This window comes from Protomyctophum bolini, assembly GCF_963924005.1.
Source record: "Protomyctophum bolini genome assembly, chromosome: 1".
Lineage (NCBI taxonomy): Eukaryota > Metazoa > Chordata > Actinopteri > Myctophiformes > Myctophidae > Protomyctophum > Protomyctophum bolini.
The window spans coordinates 40,848,759-40,863,521 of NC_137862.1; the positions used below are offsets into that span (position 1 = coordinate 40,848,759).

Consider the following 14,763-nt stretch of genomic DNA (forward strand, 5'->3'; position numbering starts at 1 on the left):
TACGTAAAAGTGTCAATACTGCAATGTAGAACTAGCCTGGTTCTGGAGGCTCTCAGAGTCTGGCTAATGTAGAACTACTCCGTTACAAGTAAAAACGAGCGCTGCGCCTGTCACAGACCTGCGCAGAGCAAGTTCACTCAGGAAACTCAGTGCAGTTGCCGGCGGCCGTTCATTGGGCCGCCTCACCATCAGTGTGTGCACGACACACCCCCCCACCCCCACACACACACACACACACACACACACACACACACACACACACACACACACACACACACACACACACACACAATGTATTTAAATACAGCTAAAACTGCCGATACACAAGGTCACAACTAGGATCTGATGACGTGATCGTACATCGAGACGATCACATCATTTTGAATCGGATAAAGAGCAAATACATTTGATTGGGACATCCCTAGTATCAATATTATATCATGATATTAGACTGGATATTGTCTGTGATTTTGGATATTGTACTAGTGTGATATGGCATAAATATCGGATCGGGAAAAATCTGTATCGGCATCCCTAGTTACAACGCGTCGCACCGTGACTTGCGTGCGCTTGCAGATCGGCAGTTTATTTTTCTGTTGTGAAACTCTGTACTGTGACAAAGTTGGGTGTTAATTTACTGAGGGAAGAAATGGAGATAGAAGGTTTCTGCCCGGTATACAGCAGAGATATGCTCCCACTCCACGCCCCATTCTCTGCCCTTCAGGTACCTAATCTTGCTGTTGACTTGCTGTCCACAAAGAAAAAAACATATAAATATAAAAGGAACTGTGTCTGTGTGTGAGTCTGTGAGTCTGTGAAGTGAATAGGAAGATGAAATACCAAATAAAAGGTAAAAAAGGACAGTTGAAAGGAAATAACACTATCAATAAAGATACATACAGTACATACTGTATACACATGCAGTGTCTTGTATGTACACTGTACAGTACATACAACATACAATACACTGTATTATGCTCTTGCGCTATATCTCGTATTCTTTTTGTTTACACCCTCTCTTTGGTTTTGTATTCTCACCTTATGCACTGGCACATAATGTCATATATGCTCTGCCTTTCTCTTTCCAAACACATGCACGCACGCACGCACGCACGCACGCACACACAAACGCACTCACGCACGCACGCACGCACATCAGGTCATTTACAACACCATAGGATGCAGAAGTTAGTGCATCCTAGCAGAAAGAGCACCTGCTGATTTGCTGTGTACAGTAGTATGTGCCTGTGTGTGGGTGTGTGTTGATATGATGCAAACGGAATGCGCTGTCTTGTTGCTTTCCTCTGTCGTTTGATGTCCTGTCCAAAACCATAGGTTTTAAACACACTACAGCACATACACTCAGCACGAACACACACACACACACACACACACACACACACACACACACACACACACACACACACACACACACACACACACACACACACACACACACACACACACACACACACACACACACACACACACACACACACACACACACACACACACACACACACACACACACACACACACACACACACACACACACACACACACACACAGGCTCTCTGTCCCTCATATCCTTCTCTTTGTCACTGAGTCTCTACAGTACGTCTCTCTGATATATCATTGTTGAAATTAAGCATCAAGTGGGCTACAAATATATATATATATCGAGGCTAATGCAAGTGCTACGGACGTATACGAGCCGTAGCTAAGATGGATGCTATTTTGCTTCATGAAGACAAACCTATTGCAACATTATGTATTGGGTTGTAACATAAATGTCAGTGCAAACTGACAATAAAGCACTATATCATATCATATCATATCATATATTATATAATGATAGGCCCCTTTTCCACTAGCAAGGTGGAACCAGAACTTTCCAGAACCTGTGCCTCCACAGTGACTCCCTATTGTCTCCCCAGTGCCTCCCCAGTACGTCCCAAGTGTCCCCCCATTGCCTCCACAGTGCCTCCCCAGTGTCCCCCCAGTGCCTCCCCAGTACATCCTGCTTAGGGCGCCAGATTGCTCAGGACCGGCCCAGGCTATGAGCCTGTAGAACAGATCTGCTATGTTTGAAGAATGGTGACACACACAGTCATACAGTATACTGTAGTGTAGGCCTGGCTCAAATACAAAGTGGCACAGATGCTTTCCCGGCTTTAACGGGTTAAAGATACTTAACAGTCAACTACATTTGGCAGAATAAAAATGCATTGGGCCAAACCAAAATTATACTTTTCATTTATTTATACTACAAGGAAGTACAAATTAGGCATACCTTAATAGAGGTCGGATGAAGAACTGAAGGTAATTAAAACCATAAAACCATACCTACAGCATTTTGTTGGATGTTAGAGAATTCTATGAAATTCTCTTACATTAACTGCCACAAGAAGCTGAAGGAAAAAAAAGATTGTCAAGCAGTATTGTGTTAGTAGCCCTATAAGAGCAAAGTAACATCCCCAAAAATCTGTTTTAGGCGGTGAGAGGGAGAAACGCTTTCAAAAATGTGGGTCACCAGAAAAAATAAGAAAAAAAACAGTTTACAAACCGCTGGGTTGAAGAAAAACTTTGCAAACCACTGGCTTATAGAAAAAAGTGCATGGAATAATGTAAAAAGAAAAAAAAGGAAAACACAGACTTTGAGGGCAAGTGTAGATAAATACAAAACTCATTCACTTTGGGAATGGGAAGCACAGAGTACCTTTAAAGCAGTATAGTCATTACTATTGACCAGTGGACCATTAAAAAGAAAGTAAGGTCAGAGAAAGCGAGAGAAATGAGAGACAGATATGCAGGTGCGTGTGCGTGTGTGTGTGTGTGTGTGTGTGCGTGTGTCGGGTAAGAGCCATCAAGCTGCTCTCCAGGCGCTGTGTGGACGAGGAGAGTGTGTGTGAAGTGCATTTTGTTGATATGCATGCACTCCTCTGCTCTCCTCTCTTCGCTTCCCTCTCACATCCTCTCATCATTCCTCTATCTCCGCCTCCCTCTCTCGTGTTCATGGGTCAATAAAGCCAAGAATTAAAAATAAGAAAAACGGTATAGGGTCTGCATTTCAATGCCTTTTAATACCAACGCTCAACGGTCCCCTCCTCCCCCCTGCCACCCCGACCCCACACGTACACACACACACACACACACACACACACACACACACACACACACACACACCACACACACACACACACACACACACAGTCAATGCAAGGCAACAACCATCCATCAAGGCAATTTAGGGCTCAAGGAATTCGGCGCGGAGCCATGCGTCATTCGCGGCACCACTACACGTTTGCATAAACATCCTACTACAGTACTAGTAAGAAAGCATTCTCACCTTCGGGTTCGAATCCGCTGCCAACCTACTTTCCAACGAACCGCGGACTTACTTTTGGCGGATAACGTTAAAGTGCAGTTTTAGACCTCCGAGCGTGCAAGTTGCCGTGTCGATCGTGGCACAAGCACTCCTCGACCGCCCCAGAGCAACCCCCACACACCATAGCCCAGCCTCCTCCCCAGGCCGAATGGACCACAAGTATCAGAAAGTGGGAGAGTCGTGAGCGGGGCCGTCCGTCACTATTTACTAGTACTGTGACACCGGCCATCCATGCTCTTGCCTGAGACACATGACAGAGGCGAAGCCATTCCGTGTGCGTCACAGAAGGGGACATTTGGTAGGCCAAACAGAGGCAGGTGATGTCGAACGAGAGACACGAAAGGCACGAGTGGCACGAAAGTAGACAAAATAGCCGACCTGTTAAAGTACTGAAAATAGCAGATGCATGGCAGTCATGAACTTGTGGATCATCTATTGTCAGTAAAAAAAATAACATAACTATGCCCTACTTCATCATACAAAAGTGTTGCACAAAGATGTGAGATCAGCTACTGCCAGTAAAAAAAAATAACATAACTTTTTTTTTCATGCCCTACTTCATCATACAAAAGCACAAACGTTGCGATGTGTTGTGAGCATAATGGACTACTAGAGGTTCGGGCCACTACACGGACCTCACATTAAGAGTTTGGGCCGATATACTGTACCTAAAGTATACTGTGCGATAACCCTAACACTGGTGTTGCCGGGGTTATGGCGCTCACAGTAACACGCCTCTATCACGCTCTCTCTCTCACACACTGATCGAGCTCTAGGAAAACGGTGCCTAATAACGGTGATCCATAACCGTCAGGCATAATATGTCCAGTCCATATATGGGCATAATGTATGTGCATGCCCACCACAGACAGACCAACATACTGTACACTGGCAGCCTGCTCCCCACAACCTGAACTTGAAACAGTACCATATGTGACACAGGCCAGCACTTTGGTCCTCAACTCGCCAGAATGAAATGGTCGAAATGGTCGAAATAAAATCGTTTTTTTTTTTATGTGATTTTCTTTTTTTTTTTCATATTAACACAGTTTTAATGTTGAAGAAGGTTTTTATTCCAACAGATTGTTCATTTGGGCAAAGTAAACATATACATTTATATGTCAAAGTAGGCTTGTTTTTTAACAATGTTTTGGGGCCGAGAGAAGCGCAGTTCTGAGATTTGCATGTTGTTTTCGATTGGTCCTGGGATGTCTTTGTTCTGAGGTTTCACGCTCTGGTCACCGCCCATTAGCGTGCTTGTGTGTTTATAAACACAGAATTATTCTACATGGCTATAGTATGGAGGAGCTTTTGGGTTAAACTTTACAGGAAAATAAACAAAACCACGTAGCTACACGCTCAAATACGCTTCCCAGCCTGGAGAATAGACTTCCACCATCACACAACAACAGGCTAAAAGCTAGCTAGCCTAGTTAGCTAGCTGTCTGTGTGTCGTGTGTTAACAGAGGGACATTGTCTTAACTGCTGAGATGTTGTCATAAGCATCTAAACACATGTTTTCACTCCTAAAATGTATAAAACTAATAATACATGTGAAACGTTGCCCGTTAGTGCTATATTGCTTCATAGCCATGGAAGAGTGTTGCTGCTTATTCTTGTTCTTTTCCTCCAGCCGCAAAGAGCCAAAATAACCCGTCTTTTCTTTAAATCATAACTCGCTCATTTTTTGCTCATTTAAAAAAATTCAAAATACTATATAAACTACGAAATTCGGGCTTTCATTTGGTATATAGATCGTTTGTGTAGGCCGTCTCTACGAAACGGTATCAAGTGAAAAGGAAATGTCGGGAAATAGTTTTGTGTAAAAGATCGTCAAATATATGGCCGTTAGTACTGTTAATTCAACATCCGGTGAGGGGAGGATACGGATTGTGTATGGAAATCAGCGCATACAGTGGGTGGGCTTTAGACCGGATGTAAGCCACATCCACTAAATGTACACTAAATAGAAATAGTAGACCTGCATAAAATGGTGTAGCCTACTGCAGCTATTTACAACCAGGTAGTGTATAAGTGAAATTGAACACTTAAATTAGTATTTAATACTTGAATACTTATACTTAGTATTTAATACTTAGTACTTTCAAAAGGGTTTATTGGGGCACCTTACAAATTGCATTGTTTGTTCTACTGGCTTTGGCTCTGTTGACAGCTAAAACGTTCTAAGGTGGTCATTGTGGGTGGAGTTAAGTACCTATTGTCCCTCCCATTGTCACACCCACTTCTATCCAGCTCTAAGGTGTTAAAAATGTTGTGAATATTGAAAGGGACTTTTCTCAGCTTTGGGTGAAAGGCCCCAATCATTTTAAAATGGTTATATCTCCTTCAATTATTGTCCAATTTCATTGAATGATACATCATATGAAATCTTACATTCTGTACTTTAATAATCTGTAATAATCTGTAATCTGTAAAAATCGAGTTGAGGACCAAAGTGCTGGCCTGTGTCACATATTGTACCGAATATAGCATGACTCTGATTATAAGACGGCCCTCATTTTTCAAGACTCATTTGTGTTAAAAGAACACATTATAGTAGTAGTTTTTTCCTTTGGAAAAAAACATAGTCTTATATTCAGCACAATAGGGTGCAGTGGAATATTATGTATTGTGTATATGCTTAATAAGAATAAAGGAAAACGCAAAAATTCATCTATGATGCCGAGTTTGCTGTACTGAAGGGAAACGTAAGGTTCAGAGTCAGACAAGAGTCATATAAGCTCTCTCCAGGGAGAGGCAGATGTGCCGTACCAATCTTGTTCATTTCCAGTGGCGGCTTTGTGAAATTTACAACCGGTTAATTTTACAATTGATCACATCTTGGAGCGTCTTGTGTGCCCTGGCGTCATCTTGTTACAAAGCCCTGGAGAGAGCGAGGATTATGCATCAGACACTCACCGCGTGATGATTCATTACCACGCCACCGTCGCACGCGTAAAACTATCCGTCTTGATCTTTTGCCATCTTCATAATTATTCCACAGCAGTGCGATGCCGTGGCTACTGGCAGAGAACAACTCCCCAGTGCGGGCCATCTTGTTTATCCCTCCACCACCCATCACTCTCTGTTCGCTCGTCTTGTTGGTCTGTCCATCTGCCCACTTGTCTCCCCCCCCCTCCCTCTCTCTCCTTTCTCGCCTGTCTCTCTTTAAAGCCTAAATTATTAGTATTACTGTGTCACTCGCCCGTCAAAAAATATTATTGAAAATCGGTCATTTTGGGCTTATAAGTCTGTCTGTCCACCTCATATCTCTCTGTCATTGTGTCTGTCTGTCTGTCTGTCTGTCTGTCTGTCTGTCTGTCTGTCTGTCTGTCTGTCTGTCATTATGTCTGTCATTATGTCTGTCTGTCTGTCTGTCTGTCTGCCTGTCTGCCTGCCAGCTGACTGTTAACTTAACTTATGCAACCATTACCATACCCACTATACAAACGACGAATGACGTCTCCATATCCACGTATACTAGGTGGGATTACACAATCAATGGCGCAAATGTGATTCACAAGTGGCTCATCATTCTCTTGGCAGTTAAGACCCTTAATCAGTCCGTCTCTCTATCAAATATAACGTAGGCTAGAGAGACTTGTACAGAAAGTCTCTGTGATTATGATTCATAAGCGCTCCAATCTCTAGACAGGTAAGAACTCATTACCATCAGTCACTGGTCCCCTATAATGATTACAGATTGCAGATTACACATCCTCCTGCCATAGAGCTGTAATATCCCTGCTGGGACATGTACGTACGTGCACGTGGAAGTAGAGAGAGAACCGCTGTTCAAAGACAGGTTTGGGAATGAAAACAAGCTCTGGAATCTACGATAATATCTCGTCCGTACAAGATATTATCTCATACGTACAAGATAAAGATAATATCTTGTACGGACGAGATATTATATTGTACGTACAAGATCAAATATATTTTGAATGCATGGCCATTCAGGGGCTCCATAGTACGAATCTACTTTAGGATAGTTTAATGAATGTGGGTCCAAGGATGAGAGAGTAAGCTTTTTGTGTGTGTGCGTGCGTGCGTGCACGTGCATGTGTGTGCGTGTCTGTGTGTGTCTGTGTGCGTGCGTGCGTGTTTTGGTATACAGAACAAGCGTTGGTCCCAGGGTGGGACATTCCACTTACTCTATTTCAGTCTCACCATGAGCAAAAAATCCTAGTGTTTTAATGAGCCTGGCTCCCAGGGTGAGAAACAAAAAAATCATTTAACTTGAAGACTGGAGGAAAAAAAAGGGGAGAAAGAACTAAACTAAACTAAACGGAGCAGAGTCCAGGGCAGTTAAAGTCATTATCCACACTCTGACTCGACATGGTGATTACAGATAAGCAATGCGGATTATTAACATTACAAGTGGGATATGATACCGGTAAGTTTGGAAATTGAACTCACCCGCCCACCAGCGGGGAATATTTCTCATCCCAGGCGAGACTGTGCAGCATGCCTGATATGTTTGTCTGCTCTGCACTGATATGAACTCAGGCTGATTGACACTTAAACAGGCTTGAATCTCTAGACATGGTTTTAGCTTTTTTGCAGCTGCGGGTAAATTGCTATTAGACTCAGGTGCGTGATGACCGAACAGAGGACAGGATTATAAAAATAAAAATATAGCATTTGAAAATATCTTGTATTTTAGTTGATTACTATTATTTTGAGTATACAGTAGTAGGCTTTACTGCAGTCATAGCAGTGGTAATTATCTAGCTATAGATCCTATACCAGTGAGCTTGTAGAATGTATATCTTCTCTTTTCAGCAACGGACACCATTATGTGACAGAGTATGAATTAGGCATTATAGGTGATCCTGTTCAATAAGCTTTTTATCCCACTATGCAATTCATGCATAGGATTGTGTTTTTTAATCACGGAAATAGATAAGACTCAGAGGATAATAGGAGTGCATAATGTATTCTAATTAGATCTAATTGATTGCAGCTATAGGCACCTTTTCAAGACTGCCATGTGAATATCAAACTTTGTAATAATCAATTAACTAACTAAATGTATTGTCAGACAACTCCCAGACTGGATTGAGGATGTTCTTATTTCAGTTCAAATAAATGGGTAAAGGAATGTACAGTAGCTGCCAAAACAAAATCCAGATGGAATATGTGGTTATCACAGGGATCTGAATACATACAAACAACCATCCCATGTGTCCTTAGTTAAACACATGAAATCACTTCAAATGAAAAGCCATCCATTTGAAATTGTCACCTGGCACCTGCATGTCAATTGACTGTTGCTTGAGACAGTGTTTCACAAGTTGAGATGTTTGCAACATCACAGCCGAGTTTCACGTGTGCTGCAAAAGGCTGTATATGTGGACTCTCCATGAGGCTCTGAAACTACCCGCTTCCAATGTTATCAACCCATACAATCACCAGTATGTTCTTATATGGACCATGCAATGGAGGCAATATGGACATTTACACATACTGCCTACCCCAAGTAGGCGACTATAGGAAATGCGTACATGCCGCCGAAGTGAAAACATTGTGAAACTGACTTACATGGCCGGTTAAGATTGCAGGTTATGGTTATATTTAGCGTTATGGTTAGTAATAGTCGGACAATGACTGATGTCAATGTCAATATGTGGAAATGTCCATGGGCTAGCCGCTACTGGCTGCATTGCATGGACTTGATAAGGGCTGATGAGAGAGATTAAATCATCTGGTAACATTTATTGTTGTTGTTGGATCCCCATTAGCTACTATACCTTTGCATTTCTATGCCTCATTGTACATGCACACATTATAATTGCGACGATATACAAGCACACATGCAGAGATATACACAAACACGCCCACCATGACTCTTAATGCACGCACGCACGCAGGCTTTCATTAAGAAGAAGCTAAATGCAAGGGAATGCTTGAGGTTTGAGGAAGGGCTTTCATGATAATGAAACGACTATATGTCACAAGTAGTATGTCGTATAGCAACAAATAATGCTTCCACCCTATAAAAGATATTCATTAGCATTGATTTCAATGGAGAGCTTTAGTACCACTATGCAAAGTTTTAGTTTGTGCAGACGGACAGACGCCCATTAACTGGCACTGAAGGTAATCTTCCCAGGGTCCACACAAAAAGAAGCACTCTAACAAACGCATTACAAACGCCCCCAACGTGCAACAATACATTTTAACAGCGATACGATACATATAGTTGATGATACGATACGATACGATATGATACGATTCAATGACAGCAAAGAAATTAAATCTGTGTGATGTGGATAGTGCAACTTTTTTAAGGGAACATTTTATGAAAAGGCCTATGCAATGGAAAAGTAATTAAACCCCTCTTTTTCTTTTTTCTTCTTAAAAATTGTTAACTCACAAGTATTTATTATTGATACAATCGATTATTTGCATTGCCAAATGATTCGATACGATACAAAGTGAAACGATCCATTTCGATATACTTTGATTCTTGAAATTAAAATAGATTTTTCGATGCAATTACTATACTGTTACACCGATTTGGTATAGACACTCTCACTCTCTGACACACTCATTCTGACACATAAATGATGGGTGCTAACTTACAGACTGCATTTTTGTGGCTCGAGTCTTTACTGGGCATCATCTTCACTCCTCTGGACTTCAGCTCTATCGCTTTCTTTACTGTAGAGATAGAGAGGTAGAGAGGTAGAGAGAGAGAGAGAGAGAGAGAGAGAGAGAGAGAGAGAGAAAGAGTCAATTTAGCTATAACAGTTCAAAGCATGTGTAATGCAGTCCAGAAAATACACCATCCTGCCTGCTCTGTGTGAAGAGGAGGAGAAAAAGCAATGAATCGAAAATAGGTTTGAGGAGAGGGGAGGGGAGGGGAGGGGAGGGGGGGGGGAGGGGAGGGGAGGGGAGGGGAGAGGAGAGGACAAACACGCAGCAAAGAGACCAGAAAAGGAGAAAAGGGGGGGTAGAGGAGCTGTGTGAGGGGGGCATCATTAGAATGCATTACACCCCCCCCCTCCCCCGTTTTTAGCAGAAGCCTCACAGAGACTTTGTTTTATGTCACAACCCAACAACAATCCACAGAGAAATACACTTGGCAGGAGCAGTATATCACATACTGTACATTACCGTCTGTGTCACGCACACACACACACGCACGCACGCACTCACTCACTCACTCACTCTTTCTCTAATGGTCTTTGAAGTAAGTACTGATTTAGGGCCAAAACTCCAGTCCCACAGAGGGAAGGAAGGCAGAATGAGGCAGAGAAGGGGAAAGTAAAGGAAGGGGGGAGAGAGAGAGAGAGAGAGAGAGAGAGAGAGAGAGAGAGCGAGAGAGAGAGACAGACAGACAGACAGAGAGACCGATCTGGACATCTCCCAGCATGCTCTCGGCTGGCAACAGCCAATTAAATATGCGCTGCCACGGGGAAACTAATATGTTTCGATAATATGCTAATTAAGTCATGCAGCCAGCCAATTAGATGCCAGGAGAGGTCTTGCATGACAGGTGAAGAAAAACCTTGAGGTATATCTCTAAAAGGAAGGTGATATTTACAATGTTATTGTGTCCAAGTTGATAATAAATAATCAAATGTGTCCATAACGATAGTCGATTATAATTTCAACTCTTTATTGTCCCATAGGGCTGTATTTGACCTCAGTGTTATCTAGAGCCTGCACTCGCTCAATAGAGAGAGCTAGTGCATTTTACAACAACGGCATCAGCTGTGGAACACCCGTGGCATGCGGTAGCGTTTTTCAGCGGCATCAGTCCGACACTCTACCCCAAACCTTTACACCAGGGCTCCACTGGGCGTGTCTGCGTCGCGTCAGCGTCACCGTCACAGAATGTTCCCTTTTTAATCAATGAAGGGTGGCTCCACTGCCCGCGTTGCACGTGCGTGCCGCGTGCGTGCGTCACCATTAAAATTGAACCGGTTCGTTTTTTGACGCACGCGACGGAGACGCAACGCGCCCAAACGCGCCCAGTGGAGCCCTGGCGTTACCCTAACCATAACCGCAAGCACAACGCAACGCATATGTCATCATCAGCCGCGGCAGTGTTTCTCAGCGGCATCAGTTCGACACTCTACCCCCCCCCCCCCCCCCCATCAACAAAGATGGCAAAAGCAAACATTCTTTGTTCTGTACAAAACACTAGTCCTTAAACCAGAAACCTAACCGCAAGCACGACGCAACGCATGTCGGACCAACGCACTGCCGTGAGCGGCAGTCAAGTGTCATAATCCCCCCAGTTTCCTCGGCATGCCGCCCCTTCTCCCAGCAGCACCGCGGCTGTTACCGGCAGTTTACCGGCTGTTACCGGCAGTTTACCGGCTGTTACCGGCAGTTTCGGTGTCTGGAGTGCAGCTGCCGAACAGATCAACAGTGCAGCTGTCTTTATTTCCCTAATGCACATTAGATAATTGTCACCCAATTATCTAATGTAATTCTGGGCGCTACACTTCCAACCTGGGGGGGGCAGCGGACTGACCTCATGCTTCCTTCTATGCATGAGGGATCCAAGCTGCTTCTGGAAGGAACACATTATTCTGACCAGTTCCTTTCCCCTCCATCAGGCTGGCCAGGGGGAGGTTGTTTAGAGACCAGGCTTACTGCATGTTTTTTGTGAGGCACGGGGAGAACATGCAAACTCCACACAGAAAGGCCCTTTCGCCAACCCCGCCTCGGGTATGGGCAGGTGGTGATGCGGAGGAGAGAACACGCCCCCAGCGCCCACAGCGGGAATCGAACCCAGGACCTTCTAGCTGTGAGGCGACAGCACTACCGACTGTGCCACCGTGCCCCCGACAGTGCAGCTGTCATAATACCTACTCCGGCAGTCGCTGGCCCTCCTCCCGGCAGCGTCGCGTCTCATTGCCGTTGCCGGAGAGTGCACTCGCTGCTTCTGTCCCTCAAACCTCTCTCTGCTTGCCAGCAGCCGTGCAACTAGGCGTCAGTAGGCCCCCACGCAGGCGCGCGCCTGCGTCCGCCGTTCTGCGTTTTGGTTTATAAACAGCAGGGCACTGTACAGTAGTTGTGATTTGTGAACGTACCTGTCACGATTGTGAACAGAGAAGCAGCATCCACAGCTCTGCACAGTCGAGGCTCAGGAGAGCTAGCCCACTGCACACTCGCCCACTTCTGACTTCCTTCATGTTATTAGCCTACACTCCACCGGAGCTGTTGGGAGGTGGGGCACGTGTGTGCCTACGGTGTGTGCCAGAAGCCGCCACCACCAGGCTCCGCCAAACTTTGTTCAACTGCATTTATAATTTTATAACGCACGGGTGGACGACCGCGTGCCCCAAATGCCTCTGGGCCCCAACAGAGTTGCGTTGTCTGCGTCACGCTAGTTACGCCCCTGGTAATGGTCGCTTGCCGTCCGAGTCGCACACCGAAATAGTTGCGTTGTGATGCATTGCGAGCTTTAGATAAGCTATTTATGGTACAATTTACAATTTAGGCATTTAGCAGACGCTTTTAATCCATAGCATTTTACAGTAAGCAAGAACACCACAAGGTAATACCATAGACTGTAAAAAATATGGACAAAGCGTTCCGCGGGTCTAACATGAACGTAAAATGAAGCCTGTCTCTATGTGTGGAGGCAGCCATCTTTCAAGATCCGGGCCCAGGCCCAGCTGGCCCATTGGCTGGCCCAGACAACGAGGCGGGACTTCCCCCCTTCTTCTTCGTTGGTTTTTATTTTGACTCGAGTGGGAGGGGAATCCCTATCATAGACTGTAACGGTAGCCACGCCCCTCAGAACATGCGCGACTTTATGGTCATTTATTTTATACATGGGACCATAATTTTCCAAAAAGAATATTATGACATTAGAAATGAGACTTTAAACTAGTGACTGGAAGCAAAAAGTATTCATGACCATGTTTATTAAGGTAATACAGTCTAGGTGAAGTTGGGCCCAAATACATGGACTTCTATGGGGCTATGGTTTTTTTTTGAGCCCAATGACAGCGCCACAACAGGCCATTATATGAACTTTCATTTCCTTAGTGGCTTCACAAAATATCTGTCTGACTGCCCCCCTGGGTAATACATCAAATACATAGTCATCAAGAATCATGAGCAAACTAAGGACCCAACATCCAACTAACAGTAGAATCTGTACAGTGAAACTATGAGTATACACTATACTATGTCTACATAAAATGCCATCTAGGTTACATAAGTTTAGCCTTTGCTGTACAGCAAGATAGAGGCTGAAGAGGTGAGTTTTCAGACGACACTTACAAGCATTCGTAACCACCTCTCTTTACTCTCCCACCAAAAGCTACTTAACTACCCGACTTCAATCTGTCACCACTCGACAGTACTTGAGGTATAAAGTATAAAGTTGTTATCTGAAAGCGTGAGACCTGAGCCAACACGTCTCGTAGAACTGGCCGATCGCAAGACCTCCACTTTCATTCACCACTCCTTGCCTTCTGCCTCTCATTATCCACTACTATTACTAAAGGTGGCCTGACACTAGCCGATTTTCTGAAATCTAATAGCACCACACACTACAGGATAATCGGGCCCGATTATTTTATGCAGCACACACTACACGGTTTTAAAACTCGGGCACAGCGTACCCAAGGATTCTCAGCCCTGAGGGAGTGGAGAGGAGAGGAGGAGAGGGGAGGGGAGGAGGAGAGGAGATGGGACGAGGAGAGGAGGGTTGTGGGGGCAGGGCGGGGCAGAGCAAATATCAAACATTCTTGATGTTGATCAGGCCGATCCCGATCGCGCTGTGAGCAGCCCCGAGCAGATCGGAGGGATTACGATTGGATCTTTTATACACTCACACTAGACGATAATTTATGCCCGAGAATCGCTCCCGATTGAGTCGGGCACCCCCTGAGTCGATTAACGGCTAGTGTACGTCGACCACCTTAAGACCTTTTTTCTTCTATTGCACTATAGGATTCAGTCCTGTGTCTCTGAGCCAGTAAGCTCTTATCCATATTCTCCTCCGTCCTTAAACTCTCATTTCTCCATCTTCTCACATTTTATCCATTTATCCCAAACTCAAGATGGCCTGTTCCGTTGAAAAGACATTTCTCACTTTCTAATCGACCTATGCTGGACACCATTTCTGACCTTGGGTGGTACTGTTACAGTATGGTGCTACCTGACTGGTATCAGACCTAGCTGGTAGACTCTTGACCAGGGTTCCAAAGGGGTCTGTACTTTTCCCCCTGTACACCAGATCAGATCAGATGCTCTCTGCTCAAATGTCTCTACTATCGCTGTTATTTTGATGGCACTCAGACTCAACTATTTTCCTACTTCTCCCTCGTCGCCAACATTGATTAAAGCCTGCATTGCTGTATGGCATACAGCATCTGCTGTGGGATGTCAGCCATGGC

The 14,763-nt window shown here is 44.4% G+C and overlaps 1 protein-coding gene across 1 annotated transcript in view; it reads right to left on the reverse strand.

The window, feature by feature from the left end:
* Positions 1 to 14,763, reverse strand: part of LOC308315110 (CUB and sushi domain-containing protein 1-like) — a 694,698-nt gene that overhangs the window by 318,990 nt on the left and 360,945 nt on the right. Inside the window, exon 7 of the mRNA XM_080762946.1 lies at positions 9,977 to 10,054. Coding sequence (XP_080619072.1) covers positions 9,977 to 10,054 — 78 coding nt within the window. The remainder of the gene's footprint in view (positions 1 to 9,976; positions 10,055 to 14,763) is intronic.